Genomic DNA, 16,838 nt, shown 5'->3' with positions numbered 1-16,838 from the left:
AACATTAAAGCACAGAAACAGGCCTTTTGCCCCTTCTTGGCTGTGCTGAACCATTTTTTTGCCTCGTCCCACTGACCTGCACTTGGACCATATCCCTCCACACCCCTCTCATCCATGAACCCGTCCAAGTTTTTCTTAAATGTTAAAAGCATTCACCACTTTATCCGGCAGCTCATTCCAGACTCCCATCACTCTCTGCGTGAAGAAGCCCCCCCCTAATATTCCCTTTAAACTTTTCTCCTTTCGCCCTTAACCCATGCCCTCTGGTTTTTTTCTCCCCTGGCCTCGCTGGAAAAAGCCTGCTTGCATTCACTCTATCTATACCCATCAAAATCTTATACACCTCTATCAAATCTCCTCTCATTCTTCTACGCTCCAGGGAATAAAGTCCTAACCTATTCAACTTTTCTCTGTAACTCAGTTTCTCAAGTCCCGGCAACATCCTTGTAAACCTTCTCTGCACTCTTTCAACTTTATTAATATCCTTCCTGTAATTAGGTGACCAAAACTGCACACAATACTCTAAATTCGGCCTCACCAATGTCTTATACAACCTCACCATAACACTCCAACTCTCATACTCGATACTTTGATTTATAAAGGCCAATGTACCAAAAGCACTCTTTATGACCCTATCTACCTGTGACGCCACTTTTAGGAAATTATGTATCTGTATTCCCAGATCCCTCTGTTCTACTGCACTCTTCAGTGCCGACCATTTACCTTGTATGTTCTACCTTGGTTTGTCCTTCCAAAGTGCAATACCTCACACTTGGCCTGGCCAACATGTGACTCCAAAGCCACAACAATGTGGTTGACTCTCAACTGCCCTCCAATGGCAACGAGGGATGGGTAATAAATGCTGGCCAGCCAGCAACCCATGTCCCATAAATGAATAAAAAGAATTCAATTGAACAGCTTGGTGGGCTGAATTTCTAACTATTTCTTACGATCTGTCAGGAACATGAAATGGTGAGTGTCGATCAGCATTAATTAGCACCTTCAGGAGAATTGGGTAGTGTATATTAAAGTTTAAAGTTTATTTAATAGTCACAAGTAAGGCTTATATTAACACTGCAATGAAGTTAGTGTGAAATTCTCCTAGTTGTCACACTCCGGCACCTGTCCGGGTCGATGCACCGAACCAGCACGTCTTTCAGAATGAGGGAGGAAACCCACGCAGACACGGGGAGAACGTGCAAACTCCACACAGACAGTGACCCAAGCCGGAAATCGAGCCCGGGTCCCTGGCACTGTGAGGCAGCAGTGCTAACCACTGTGTCACCATGCTGCAGAATGCTAAATGGAATGAGAGAGAGAGTGTATGTGTGAGGGGCGTGGGTGGAGATTTAAAGAATGTTCCATAGAAACTACAATTGTCTGTTTTGAATTTCTATCATGTGCTGACAGTGATGATTTTTGTAAACTCCTTTCAGTGGATATTGGAAGGAGAGGTTTTGACTGGAAAAGCACTGAGATTCACACACCCGTATCAGAGTGTTCCAGTGCACTGATTGTGGAGAGACACAAGGACTCAGACACCATGGAGAAACCATGGAAATGTGGAGACTGTGGGAAGGGATTCAGAGCCCCATCTGGGGTGGAATCTCATCGACGCAGTCACACCGGGGAGAGACCGTTCATATGCTCCACTTGTGGGAAGGGAACCAATCATTCATCGAATCTGCTGAGACACCAGCGAATTCACACTGAGGAGAGGCTAGTCACCTGCTCACAGTGTGGGAAGGGAGTCAGAGATTCATCCACCCTGCAGGTGGGGGGAAAGAGCAGGGGGGCGGGGGGGGGGGGAAGAGCAGGGGGGCGGGGGGGGGGAAGAGCGGGGGGGGGGGAAGAGCAGGGGGGGGAAGAGCAGGGGGGGGGAAGAGTGGGGGCGGGGGGCTGGGAAAGAGCAGGGGGGGGGGGAAGAGAAAGATTGAGAGAGAAAGAATCCAACCCCTGCAATCACTTGTGAACTTGTTGGTGTCTCTGCAGGTTGGATGACCGATTGAATCCCTTCCCACACACAGAGCAGGTGAACCGTCTCTCCCCGGTGTGAACCCGCTGGTGTCTCCGCCATGTGGATGACCTCCTAAACCTCTTTGAGCAGTGAGAGCAGCTAAACGGTCTCTCGTCAGTGTGAATGGGTTGGTGGACCATCAGTTCCCGAGAGCTTTTGAAGCCACTCCCACAGTCAGAGCATTTAAAGGGTCTCTCCTGGGTGTGAGTGACCTTGTGGCTCAACAGGTTGGGCAACTGAGTGAATCCCTTCCCACACACAGAGCAGGTGTACGGTCTCTCTCTGTGTGAACCCATTGGTGTGTCAACAGATTGTTCAACCGAGTGAACTCTTTCCCACACACAGAGCAGGTGAACGGCCTCTCCCCGGTGTGAATGCGCTGGTGGGTTAGCAGATTGTTTAACCGAGAGAATCCTTTCCCACACACAGAGCAGGTGAACGGTCTCTCCCCAGTGTGAACTCCCTGGTGTGTTTGTAAATGGGATAACTGAGTGAATCCCTTCCCACACACACAGCAGGTGAATGGTCTCTCTCCAGTGTGACTGCGCCGATGAGTTTCCAGTGCAGATGGGAACCTGAATCCTTTCCCACAGTCCCCACATTTACACAATTTCTCCATGGTGCGGGTGTCCTTGCGACTCTCCAGGCTTGACAATCAGTTCAGTTACAACATAACATGGGTGCGGTCTCTCTGCTGCAATGTATTTTCAGGCTGTTTAACTGGTTAAAGTTCTTTCCACAGTCACTCGGGTGTGTGCATGTTTCAGTGTGTGTGTCTCGGTGCTTTTCCAGTCACACTGTTTAAAATCTCCCGAAGCAGACAGAGCAGAGAAACATTTCCATTCTAGATTCAAAAGTCGATGATATTCAGATCCCAATGAACTGAGTGACTATGTTAGATTTTGATGTGAAGTTTGGTTTCATATTCGTCTTTAAATTTTCTGATATCCTGCAAAAGGAATTTACAAAAGTCATCAGTGTCAGCACAGGATAGAAATTCAGAACAGACAATTCTAATTTCTATGGAACATTCTTTTCTCTCTCATTCCTCAAAGCTGTAAATCTCCATCCCACACACTCTCCCTCCATTCTCACTCTGCTGTATCTAATATTCACCATCCCAATTCTCCTGAAGGTGCTGATTGAGGCTGATTGACAGATCCATGCTCACTGCTTCCTGTCCTGGACACAGAGAGAGCTGGAAATTTCCATGCAGGCTGCCAGACAGATAAATGTCTACATTACTGGAGTAAAAATGTGTGGAATATACAGACCGAATTCACTTCATTCCCTTCAGTTGCTGCAAGTCCCCAATTTCCCCCAGAATGAGGAAAGAAATGGAAAGGGGGAAACATTGATTTCCTCCCAGATGTTGCCCAGAGGAGGAAGTTTCACTCTGAAGCTCATTGGACAACTTCTGCATTGTGACGTCACGATAGAGCCCTGCCTGAATCAGCCAATAGAAATCTCTCTGCTCCGGGTGACATCTCCGGGTTCCATTGCGCAGGCCCGGGCGCGCGGACCCGGGAGCCCCGCCCCCACCCATTGTTCCCCTCCCCCTACACCTCTTCCAGCCACGGTTTCCAGACAACTGGCTGCCGGCTCCGGCCAGAGCGAGAAGCCGCTCGGTGATCGCACCCCCCCCCCCCCCGCCTGGGACTGCAAATGTGCGAGGGAGAGGGGAAGCTGCACATGTGCGGGGGAGAACCCACCCTCTGATCTTCATGCTGAGGTGTTGACCAATGGGAAGAGTTGAAGGACTGGGAGGACTCTGGTCTTCCAGCCAATCAGAGCGTGGGCTTTGTGTGAATGAAGATTGATCTTCAGACAGACTCAAACTTCCCCCTGTCTCCAACATCTGTGAGTAAAACACTTTCTTTTCTCATCCTTTCCATTTCTTTTCTCATTCTGGGGGAAATTGGGGACTTGCAGCAACTGAAGGCAAAGGAAGTGAATCCAGGGAGCTGCAGACTCTGGAAAGGTTGGCCCAGGTTTCTCTCTCTCTTCAACCAGAAAATGATCCATTTCTGCCCACTGTTTGCTGTTAGCCAATCTTCTATCCACGCCAATATGTCATCCCCGCAGCATGAATTTTTATTTGCTGCAATAACCTTTGATGCGGCACCTCATCAAATGTCTTCTGGAAATCTAAGTACAACGCATCCACCGGTTTCCCTTTATCCAATTCCCGATGAGGAATTATAGAAAATTGAACAACACATCAACTATCTCATTCTGTCAAGACCCGAGAATGAAGCCCAGCAGGACCCGAGGACTCATCAGCCCACAGCTCCAACAGTTTGCTGAGGACCACTTCCCTGGGAATTGTCCTTTTTCAGAGTTCATCCCACACTTCTGTTTTCTGATTTCCAGCTGTTTCTGAGTTTTAACTGTATCCTCTATTGTGAACACCGAGGCAAAATACTTGTTCAATTCATCTCCCAGCTCCTTATTTTTCATCATCAATTCCTGGACTCACTTTCTATTAGACAGTTAAGAAATGAGGTGGAGCAAGTGACTGAAGTGTCAGTCAGGGAGCACTATTGGGAGCACCAATAGTTTCAAAATAGTTCTGGAAAAAAATAGGACAGGTCCACAGGTCAAGGCCCTAAACTGGAGCAGGGCCACTTTTGTGGGCATTAGGCAGGATCTAGCAGATGTCGATTACGTGAGTTTGTTTGAAGGGAAAGGAATGACTGGCAAATGGGAGGTTTTAAAAGTGTGATATCAAGAGTCCAGGGGCAGTATATTCCTGTTAAGATGCAGGGAAAGACTGGTAAATTTAGGGATCTCTGGCAGACAAGGGACATTGAGGCTCTGGTCAGGTAAAAGAAGGAAGCATACATTGGGTTTAGGCAATCGGGGACAAGTGAATCACTCTGACTATAAAAAGTGTAAGAAAATACTGAAGAGGGAAATGAGAAGGACAAAAAGAGGGTATGATATGGATCTGGCAGGTAAGATTAAAGAAAATTCCAAGAGGTTCTATCACTATATTAAGAGTAAAAGGGTGGCCAGAGAGAGAATAGATCCCCTTAAAAATCAGTATGGCCATCTGTGTGTGGAGCCACAGGAGATGGGTGAGATTTTTAATGAATACTTCTCCTCTGTGTTTACTACGGAGAGCACCATGGGTGCGAAAGAAATAAGGGAAACAAGTGGTGATGTCTTGGGCACACGCATGTTACTTGGGAGGAGGTATCTGCAGCCTTATAAAAGCAAATTACTGCGGATGCTGGAATCTGAAACCAAGAGAGAAAATGCTGGAAAATCTCAGCAGGTCTGGCAGCATCTGTAAGGAGAGAAAAGAGCTGATGTTTCTTGTCTGGAGACCCTTTGTCAAAGCTCTGAAACATCAGTTCTTTTCTCTCCATACAGATGCTGCCAGACCTGCTGAGAATGGGGAGAGAGTGTGTGGAATGGAGATTTACAGCTTCTGGGGAATGAGAGAGGAAAGAATGTTCCATAGAAATTGTCTGTTCTGAATTTCTATCCTGTACTGACACTGATGACTTTTGGAAACTCATTTTACAGGATATTGAAAGAGGAATCACAGGCTGAAATCTCAAACGTCACGTCTCGATCTGACAGAGTCTTATTCCTTGGGACCTCAATATCATCGGACTTTGAATCCAGAAGGAGAAATGATTGTTCAGTCTGTCGATTTGAAAAGATTTGAAATGTCAGTGTGAGTGGAAAAGCATCAACACACTGCTACACTCGAGTGAGTGTGTTCCAATGCACTGACTAAAGAGCTTTAACCAGTTACACAGTCTGAATAAATATCACACCATTCACAGCGGGGAGAGACTGTAATCTTGTTCTGTGTGTGGACAAAGTTTCAACTAATTGTCCACCCAAGAGAGAGGTAAGGACACCTGCACCATGGAGAAACCGTGGAAATGTGCAGACTGTGGGAAGGGATACAGATACCCATCCCTGCTGGAAGTTCATCGGCGCAGCCACACTGGGGAGAGACCATTCACCTGCTCTCAGTGTGAGAAGGGATTCATTCAGTTATCCAGCCTGCGGACACACGAGCGAGTTCACACTGGGGAGAGGCCATTCACCTGCTCTGAATGTGGGAAGGGATTCACGCAGTCATCCCACCTGCAGACACACCAGCGAGTTCACACTGGGGTGAGGCCATTCACTTGCTCTCAGTGTGGGAAGGGATTCATTCAGTTATCTACCCTGCGGACACACGAGCGAGTTCACACTGGGGAGAGGCCATTCACCTGCTCTCAGTGTGGGGAGGGATTCACTTGTTTATCCACCCTGCGGACACACCAGCGAGTTCACACTGGGGAAAGGCCCTTCACCTGCTCTCAGTGTGGGAAGGGATTCACTCAGTTATCCAATTTGCGGGCTCACCAGCGACTTCACACTGGGGAGAGGCCATTCACCTGCTCTCAGTGTGGAAAGGGATTCACCCAGTCATCCGAGCTGTGGGCACACCAGCGAGTTCACACTGGGGAGAGGCCCTTCACCTGCTCTCAGTGTGGGAAGGGATTCACTCAGTCATCCCACCTGCAGGCACACCAGCGAGTTCACACTGGGGAGAGACCATTCACCTGCTCTCAGTGTGGGAAGGGATTCACTCAGTTATCCAATTTGCGGGCTCACCAGCGACTTCACACTGGGGAGAGGCCATTCACCTGCTCTCAGTGTGGGAAGGGATTCACTCAGTTATCCCACCTGCAGAGACACCAGCAAGTTCACACTGGGGAGAGGCCATTCACCTGCTCTCAGTGTGGGAAGGGATTCACTCGGTTATTCCACCTGCAGGCACACCAGCGAGTTCACACTGGGGAGAGGCCGTTCACCGGCTCTGTGTGTGGGAAGGGATTCAGAGTTTCATCCCGGCTGCTGAGACATCAGCAAGTTCATGAGTGATGACAGGAGTTGGATTCTGCTGTTATTGTTTCTGCTCTCAATTCCATCCAGGACTGCATTTTGTTCATTCTCACAGTTGGTCAATGGGAAGGGTCAGAGGGTTTCTTTCTGCTGGACTGGCCAGTCTCAGCCTCCAGTGGGCTGATGCTTTTTCAGTCTTTTTGTGAATACCTGGTTTCAAATGTCACAAGGATCACAGAGTGACAGGGTGTTAGGAAGTTCAGAGATATTTAGTCAGAAGAAAACAGAGGTTGGCAGTGCAAAGGTACATTTCTGAATGGAGGGCTGTGACAAGTGACGTTCCTCAGGGATCAGTGCTGGGACTTTTGCTGTTTGTAATATATATAAATGATTTGGAGGAAAATGTAACTGGTTTGATTGGTAAGTTTGTGGACGACACAAAGGTTGGTAGAATTGCGGATAGCAATGGGGACCGGCAGAGGATACAGCAGGATATAGATCAGTTGGAGACTTGGGCAGAGAGATGGCAGATGAAGTTTAATCCGGACAAATGTGAGGTAATGAATTTTGGAAGGTCAAATACAGGTGGGAAATATACAGCAAATGGCAGAACCCTTAAGAGTATTCATAGGCAGAGGGATCTGGGTGTCCAGGTACACAGGTCATTGAAAGTGGCAACGCAGGTGGAGAAGATAGTCAAGAAGGCATACGGCATGCTTGCCTTTATCGGCCGGGGCATTGAGTTTAAAAATTGGTAAGTCATGTTGCAGCTTTATAGAAACTTAGTTAGACCGCACTTGGAATCTAGTGTTCAGTTCTGGTCACCACACTACCAGAAGGATGTGGAGGCTTTGGAGAGGGTACGGAAAATATTTATCAGGATGTTGCCTGGTGTGGAGGGCATTAGCTATGAGGAGAGGTTGGAGGAACTTGGTTTGTTCTCACTGGAATGACGGAGGTTGAGGGGAGACCTGATAGAAGTCTACAATACAGAGTGGATATTCAGAAGCTTTTTCCCAGGGTGGAAGAGTCAGTTACTAGGGGACACAGGTTTAAGGTGCGAGGGGCAAGGTTTAAAGGAGATGTACAAGGCAGGTTTTTTACACAGAGGGTGGTGGGTGCCTGGAACTCATTGCCGGGGAAGGTAGTGGAAGCAGATACGATAGTGACTTTAAGATGTGTCTTGACAAATATATGAATAGCATAGGAATAGAGGGATATGGTCCCCGGAAAGGTAGGGGGTTTTAGTTCAGACGGGCAGAATGGTTGCTGCAGGCTTGGAGGGCCAAAGGGCTTGTTTCTGTGCTGTAATTTTCTTTGTTCTTCGTTCTGTTTGGAACATCCCAAATGCCCATCCAATTTCCTTTGTAATTGTTCATTGTCTCCACTTCCTCCACCCTCGTAGGCAGTGAGTTTCAGGTCATTACCATTCACTGCATCAGAATATTCTTCCTCACATTGCCCCCCCGCCCCCCACTCCCCCCCTCCACCCCCCCCCCCCCCCCCACTCCCCCTCTTGCATCTCTGACCCAAAACAAGAAATCTGTGTCCCCCTCGTCTTGTCCCTTCAGCTATTGGGAACAGCTTTTCTTTGTCCACCTTATCTAAACCTCTCAGAATCTTGTCCACCTCTATCAAATCTCCCCTCAACCTCCTTTGCTCCAAGGAAAACAACCCCAGTCTGACATTGACAATAAAGAACAAACTAACAGAATATGTTAATACCTGAAATCAAATGGGAATGTTTAATTTCTGTTTTAAAGATATTGTGAATATATTGTCCTGGACAATAACGGAATTGGAATAACTCACCTTGGGTGTGGTTGAATGGAATATATCAATCTGATATCCACCTGCAGGCTAGTGAAAGTCTGGAATGTGTAGCTGGAAATCGCTCCCTAACAGCACTGTGGGTGTACTTACACCTCAGGCATTGCAGCAGTTCAGGAAGGCAGTGTTGGGGTTGACCATGGCCGAGGCAGCTACATACAGCCACATATTCTGTTATAATTGAAGGACTGCAGATTGAATGTGAGGCATTGTGGGACTGGACTATCTTGACCACATTCCTGTGACTGCCCGGAAACACGTGTCTATTTTAGTTTATAACTGAGGATTTCTGGGAATAAGTTAAATGCGGAAATATTAAGCATCGCCTGGAGAAATTTGGAATAACTGAGAATTTTATCCCCAGATAAAGAACAAAGATTTTGCCGGTGTTTGGCTATAACGTGTTTGGGATTTTAAATCAACAAAGATGTTGCCTCTAAAATCAGTCCTTGTCGGTTGGCTTTAAAAAGGTTCAATTATAATGAAGGATCTTGTATCTTATTTTAATCAAGGAGTTGTGAGCTTGTAGTGCTCTGTCGCTTTAAGAAGCTACAGCTGCGAGAGAGAATGCTGAAGATTCATTGTTTGAAATTTACGAGCTGTGAGAATCTGTGTGTTTTGTTTGTTTTCTGTGGATGTTTGTAGATATGTTTTATCATTGTTTTGGGCTACATTTGTTAAGGTTTATCTTTCTGGGGAATTAACCTCACCTTGAGTCTTTAATTAAAGGCATTTTTGGAAGTTTAAAAACAGAATCACAAGAACACTTCAGTAATTAATTTTGGTTATTGTTGTTGTAAAGCACATGCTAAGTTTCTCTGTTTGTGTGTGGATGATATTTGTGGGATGAATGCTTCAAGCTTTGAGGTTTTCTGTCTGGTATTTAAATCAAACAGATTTTTAAAAAAGGAAGTGTGATCAATCAAACTTTTTTTGTTCAGAAGTTATGAACCTGGAGCCATATTTACTGGCCAGAGACAGGATTCCAGGATATTTTACTCAACATGTGGGAATTTTAATCCGGATACAATTCACCCATGTGAGAATGAGAGTTTTAATTTGTAATGGTTATTTAAAATTTGACACGTGAAATGATTCTGACCAATCCTGTGTTGGATTGATCTTGGGTTAAACTTCCTGTCAGGTCCATAGATTTATTCCTGACGCAAATAACACAATGAAAAGGAAAATTCTGGAATTGGATACTGAAGAAAAGAGTTTAAAAAGAGAGAGCATGAAATAGAAATGATTCCCAGACCATGTGGTCATTCGATTAAAACAAAGGAAGGATGCTGCGTCCATTTGAGAACTTTTAATCCACCCCATTTCTAACTAAGGGAGTCTATGTACAAAGAAAACCCAAGAAAGACCCCCCCCCGAAGGGGGGGTCTGGAAAGCATCATGATGGGGGCACCTGTCCATGAGATGATCACAAAGCCCCATAATGCCCAGATACTAATTTTATTGAACCTATAATGTATGTAATCTATAACCATTCTGATTGGATTGTGTCCAGCCGGGATGGGCTGAGTAACTGGATAAGAATTGATGATATTCTTTGTTGGGTGGAGTTACACATGGTCAGCCCCTGTGGCTTCTCCCCACCGGCGTAACTCAATAAACTGTTTGTCAATTGAATCAGGCACAACACACTGGGTACGTTACCACTTCATCCTTGGGAGTGGCCTGATAGGCCGTGGTCCAGACTAAATGTGGCCTTTGGGGGGCCTTTCATGAATCACATGTGTTTGGTCGTTGTAAATGGTGCATTCAAAATGGTTGGAAGCACAGATCATGAGTAATATTCCAGCTCCTGTGACAATAGAGAAGCTCTGACAAATTTTCACAAGCCCTGGGTTACCAGATTGGCTTGTTTCCGATAACAACACTCTGTTTACAAGTGAGGTGTTTCAGGAATTCCTGTAAAGGAATGGTCTACGCCATGTGTGTACTGCATCGTTTCATCTGGCTACAAATGGTCTTCATGATGTGGAGATGCCGGCGTTGGGGTAAACACAGTAAGAAGTTTAACAACACCAGGTTAAAGTCCAACAGGTTTATTTGTTAGCAAATGCATTTGTTAGCTCGTGGCATTTGCTAACAAATAAACCTGCTGGACTTTAACCTGGTGTTGTTAAACTACTTACTGTACAAATGGTCTCACAGAAAGAGCTGTTCAAACTTTGAAGGAGGGATTGAAGAGAATGGCAGGCGATACTTTAAGAACAAGCTCTCAAGATTTTTGTTCCAGTTTCGCATCACACCACAATCCACAACCGGACTCTCTCCTGTGGAATTTTTAGGTAGAAGGTTGAAGTCTCATCTGGATCTGCTTCATCCAGATCACAGAGCAAAAGTGAGCAGGAGACAAGAGAAGCAGAAGGAGGGACATGACTACCGCGCCAAAGAGAGGCAGTTCAAACCGGGTGATCAGGTTTACATCAGAAACTTTGGGAGTAACCAAAGGTGGTTACCGGGAATACTTTTAAACCAAAGTGGTCCAGTATCTTGGGTGGTGAGACTGTAAAATGGAAGAGTTGTTCGCAGACACCAAGACCATATTCACTTGCGGTGTGACCCTGAGTCAGGAACAGTTTCAGAGTCAGCAACCATTACTGAGAACATGGCAGAGGGTCATGCTGCTGTGGATGTTCACCAGGAAGTGGTTCCTGTGTTTCCAGCTTTGCCAGTTGACTCTGCTGTGGGAGTGGAAGAGGAATGTTCATGTACAGATTCTCAAACTACCTCTTCATCTCCCATTCCAGATCCACCATTACAAGATTTACCAGTGGTATTGTACAGGTCGCAATGCAACCACAAAGCTCCTGACAGACTTCCGTATTGTGAAAGACATTACTTTGTTGTATTTCTGTCCTGATGGGGGATTGAAAGTTAAGGGGAGGAGAAGTGTTACAGAGTGTTCTTCTCAACCTCTCTCCCTTCTGAGCACGTCTGGGCTTTCAGTCTGCAAGTCCAGGCTGGTTCCAATGCTCCTGTTTCCTTTTGTTTGCCACTGTTTTTTAAAGTTTGTTATTTATTTATATAAAGAACATCCTGCTTTTAACAATGCATTCTACTACCTTATTTGTGGACTGAAGTTCCCACAATTGTAAAGCAGGAGATTAGTTAAATGGACAGCCTGAATTGAGAGACAATTAAAGAATAAATGATTCATTAATACAGATGTTAGGCTGGAAATGTAAATTTGAACACAAACGTTTATGACGTTTAGAATTATAAAGATATAAAGAATGGTTAAAATGTGTGGGAATTATAAGATATTGCCTTCTGAGGCCAACAGAATAGAAAAAACATAACAATACTTGTTAGGGTGGCCTGGTGGCACACTGGTTAGCACTGCTGCCTCAGCGCCAGGGACCTGGGTTTGATTCCCGGCTTGGGAGACTCTGTGGACTTTGCATGTTGTTCCCGTGTCTGCCTGGTTTTCTTCCGGGAGCTCGGGTTTCCTCCCACAGTCCGAAAGATGTGCTGGTTAGGTGCATTGACCATGCTAAATTCTCCCTCAGTGTTACCCGAACAGATGCCAGAGTGCGGTGACTGGGGGACTTTCCCAGGAACTTCATTTATTAGTGTCACAAGTTGACTTACATTAACATTGCAATGAAGTTACTGTGAAAATCCCCGAGTTGCCACACTCGGGCGCCTGTTCGGGTACACTGAGGGAGAATTTAGCATGGCCAATGCACCTAACCAGCACGTCTTTCGGACTTTGGGAGGAAACCGGAGCACCCGGAGGAAACCCACCCAGATACGGGGACAATATGCAGACTCTGCAGACAGTGACCCAAGCTGGGAGTCAAACCCAGGCCCTGGCACTGTGAGGCAGCAGTGCTAACCACTGTGCCCTACAGAGAGGTGTTGGGAGCTGTTGATTTTACAAGTTATCCATGTTTTCGGAGCCATCACTTCATGTCCTGGTCTGAGAAGGATAGAGAGAAGTCTGTTCATAACATATAGGAGCAGAATTAGACCATTCAGCCCATTGAGTCTGGTCCATCATTCGATCAAGGCTGATATGCTCCTCATCCCCATGTTCCTGCCTTCTCCCCATAACCTTTCATAAGTTCATATGTTCAATTGTTAAAGCTAAACTTTCTCCTTTCACTGTTAATCGATACTTTCCTTTTTTATCTTTCTTGTTACATTTTTAATGGTTAATAAACTTCCTGAATTCACCGTTTAAAGTATTCTTTCGAGCCACATGGTTAAGTCACTGGAACCTGGTGTGATTGACAGTTATGGAGTTATTGTAAACAAGAGAACCCCATAAATCTTAGTTCAAATAAATCAAAGTTCTCACAAATGGAATGCTATCCTTTATTACGAGAGAAATTGAACAGAGAAGTAGATATTCTGCTTCAGTTATACAGGGCGTTACTGAAACTGCATCTTGAACACTGGGTGCAGTTTTGTCTCCAATTAAACAAAGGATCGTAGGATCCCTGCAGTACAGACAGAGGCCATTCTGCCCATTGAGTCTGTACCAAACAGCATCCCACCCAGACCCTATTCCCATAACCCCACACATTTACCCTGCTAATCCCCCTCACACAAGGGTCAATTTAGCATAGCCAATCAACCTAATCCGCACATCTTTGGACTGTGGGAGCAAAATGGAGCACCCGCAGGAAACCCACACAGACACAGGGAGAATGTCCAAACAACACACAGACAGTGAATCGGACGAGGGACCCAGGAATTGAACCTGGGTCCCTGGCGCTGTGAGGCAGCAGTGCTAACCACTGTGCCACCGTGCTGCCCCATTTTATAAATACCATGGAAGCAGTTCAGAGGAGGTTTACTAGATCAATTCCCAATCCAGCAGTGTGAAATGTTAACTCTGTTTCTCTCTCCAGAGATGCTGCCAGACCTGCTGCATTTTTCCAGTCCTTTCTGTATTTATTTCAGATCTACCTGTAGTGGTAGGAAAAACACTATTTACTATCCAGGATAAAATAAATGTCCTTTATCAGCTTTTGTGGATCATTTCAGTGGCAATGTGCTCTCCCAGTCTCAAAGAGCATTAGCCCCACTGGAAGCAAAGTCGTGCGATCGGCCAGTCCAGCAGAAAGAATCTCTCCTACCCTTCCACTTGACCAACTATAAGAATAAACATGGTTCACTCCTGGATGTGATTAATGGCAGGAATAACAGCAGAACCCAACCCGTCATCACTTGTGAACTTGCTGGTGTGTCCGCAGGCTGGATGACTGAGTGAATCCCTTCCCACACGCACAGCAAGTGAACGGTCTCTCCCCAGTGTGAACTCGCTGGTGTTGCCGCAGGTGGGATGATGTTCTAAATCTCTTTGTGCAGTGAGAGCAGCTGAACGGCCTCTCCTCAGTGTGAATGCGCTGGTGAATCATCAGTTCCCGAGAGCTTTTGAAACCACTTCCACAGTCAGAACATTTAAAGGGTCTCTCATTGGTGTGAGTGAGATTGTGGTTCAGCAGGCTGGATGACTGAGTGAATCCCTTCCCACACACAGAGCAGGTGAACGGTCTCTCCCCAGTGTGAATTCGCTGGTGTATCCGCAGGTGGGATGTTCTAAATCTCTTTGAGCAGTGAGAGCAGCTGAACGGTCTCTCCCCAGTGTGAATGCGCTGGTGAATCATCAGTTCCCGAGAGCTTTTGAAACCACTCCCACAGTCAGAGCATTTAAAGGGTTTCTCATTGCTGTGAGTGACTTTGTGTTTTGACAGATTGGATAACTGCATAAATCCTTTCCCACACACCAAGCAGGTGAATGGTCTCTCTCCAGTGTGAACGCGCTGGTGTTTCTGCAGATCGGGTAAATGAGCGAATCCGTTCCCACACTCAAAGCAGATGAACGCTCTTTCTCCAGTGTGAACCAGCCGATGTCGCTGCAGATGATATAACCGAGTGAATCTCTGCCCACACACAGAGCAGATGAATGGCCTCTCCCCGGTGTGAATACGTCGATGAATTTCCAATTTACAAGGAGCTCTGTATCTTTTTCCACATTCCCCACATTTCCACGGTTTCTCCATGGTGTGGGTGTCCTTGTGACTCTCCAGGTTAAACAATCAGTTAAATCTCACACAGAATGTGGGTACAGTCTCTCCCTGCTGTGAATGCTGCGATGTATTTTCAGGCTGTGTAACTGGTTAAAGCTCTTTCCACACTCAGTTCACTGGAACACTCTCACTCGGGTGTATCTGTGCCTTGGTGCTTTTCCAGTCACATTGATATTAAAGGCCCGTTGATGCAGACAGAACAGAGAAACATTTCTCCTTCTAGATTCAAAGGCCGATAATATTCAGGTCCGGATGAATTGAGTGAGGGTGTCGGATGCTGATGTGATGTTTGTTTCAAGATTTTGGTCTGTCAATCCTCACCTCCTCATATCCTGAAACGAGTTTGAAAAATTCATCAATGTCAGCACAGGATAGAAATTCAGAACAGACTATTCCAGTTTCTATGGAACATTCTTTCCTCTCTCATTCCCCAAAAGCTGTAAATCTCCATCCCACACACTCTCCCTCCATTCTCACTCTGCTGTATCTAATATTCACCCTACCAATTCTCCTGAAGGTGCTGATTGAGGCTGATTGACAGATCCATGCTCACGGCTTCCTGTCCTGGACACAGGGAGCTGGAAATCTCCATGCAGGTGGACAGACAGATAAATGTCTATCTGACTGGACTAACAATGTGTGGAACATACCGACTGGATTCACTTCCTTTCCCTTCAGTTGCTGCAAGTCCCCAATTTTCCCCAGAATGAGAAAATAAATGGAAAGGGGGAGAAAAGAAAGTGTTTTACTCACAGATGTGGGCCTCTTTTAAGGTAAAAGAAGTGGCTTTGCATTGCCCAGGAATCGAACCCAGGCCTCCCGTCTGGCAGGCGAGAATTCTACCACTGAACCACCAATGCACAGGGCAGAGAAAACTGCTCAGTTCTTTCAACCAGTGCTTTCACATGCAAAGAAATGTTGATGATTTGCAGCAGCAAATTCAATGCTGCTAACACACACAACAACACTGTTGGAGAGAGGAGGAAGATTGAATCTGTCCACTCCCCCAAGGCCCGGGGCTGCGCAGGTCCAAGGGAGAGGGGAAGCTGCGCATGTGCGGTGGAGTGCCCACCCACTGACCGTCATTCTGAGGTGTTGACCAATGGGAACTCTGGAGGACCGGAAGGAGTCTGGTCCTCCAGCCAATCAGAGCTCCCCCATTGTCTGAATGCGGAAGTGGACAATGAGCTTGTTCAGCTGCTCATTCCTGCCCAGCAAAGCTGCTGCTTCTCTCTCTGAATGAAGATTGAGCTTCAGACAGACACAAACTTCCTTCTGTCTCTAGCATCTGTGAGAGTGTGGGCCAGTGGCGCAATGGATAACACGTCTGATTACGGATTAGAAGATTCCAGGTTCGACTCCTGGCTGGCTCGATGTCAATTTGAAAAATAGTTTGTGAACTCCTTTTGACCTAAAAGAGGCCAACATCTGTGAGTAAAACACTTTCTTTGCTTTTGTGTTTCTTTTGCATTCTGGGGGAAATTGGGGACTTGTTGAATTTTTAACTTCCAGGTCACCACTCGCTGTCTAAATAAAAATCCGCCTCACATTCTTCATGTATCTGTAACCAGGTAATACAGTGCATTACACACATCATCAGTCTGCTCATTTATGTCCAAATGTAAAACTTTAACGTGGCTGTCAGCTTGAAGATTAATCATGGATCATTTGCACTTCCACAACCCTCTGAGGCAGTGGCTTCCAGGTAATGACCTTTCTGCACCAAAATAATATTCTTCCCCACAACCTTCTCTTTCTCCCAATCCAGTTATCTGGTCCCACATATGGCTCAGATTTTAATTTCTAGTGTGTAGGCCAGTCGTTACACGTAGATTTTCAGATCTCTGTGTCCAATACAGAAAGTGGTCAGCATGGATCCGTTAATCAGCCTGAATCAGCACCTTCAATAGACTTGGGAGGTTGTATACTCAGGAGAGCAGAGTGAGAATTGTGGGAGAGTGTGTGGGATGGAGATTGACAGATTTTGGGGAATGAGAGAGGAAAGAATGTTCCATAGAAATTAGAATTGTCTGTTCTGAATTTCTATCCTGTACTGACAGTGATGTCTGTTGTAA

General features: G+C 46.0%; 2 protein-coding genes across 2 annotated transcripts; one reads left to right on the top strand and one right to left on the bottom strand.

Annotated features, from left to right (window-relative positions):
* The first annotated feature begins 1,543 nt into the window (after positions 1-1,543).
* LOC144487009 (uncharacterized) lies at positions 1,544-11,963 on the top strand. The gene is made up of 3 exons (XM_078205055.1): positions 1,544-1,723; positions 5,993-6,901; positions 11,937-11,963. Exons 1-3 carry the CDS (start codon positions 1,544-1,546, stop codon positions 11,961-11,963), a joined length of 1,116 nt encoding a protein of 371 aa, XP_078061181.1.
* LOC144486999 (uncharacterized) lies at positions 11,774-15,788 on the bottom strand. Its single transcript, XM_078205041.1, has 2 exons — positions 15,517-15,788; positions 11,774-15,095 (listed from the first exon to the last, which is right to left on the bottom strand). Exon 2 carries the CDS (start codon positions 14,734-14,736, stop codon positions 13,897-13,899), a length of 840 nt encoding a protein of 279 aa, XP_078061167.1. The 5' UTR covers positions 14,737-15,095; positions 15,517-15,788; the 3' UTR covers positions 11,774-13,896.
* Between the last annotated feature and the right edge of the window lie 1,050 nt (positions 15,789-16,838).

Source organism: Mustelus asterias, unplaced genomic scaffold, assembly GCF_964213995.1.
Source record: "Mustelus asterias unplaced genomic scaffold, sMusAst1.hap1.1 HAP1_SCAFFOLD_551, whole genome shotgun sequence".
Taxonomy (NCBI): Eukaryota; Metazoa; Chordata; class Chondrichthyes; order Carcharhiniformes; family Triakidae; genus Mustelus; species Mustelus asterias.
Note: the sequence above shows the minus strand (reverse complement) of the source record. Positions and strands in the feature narration are given on the sequence as shown.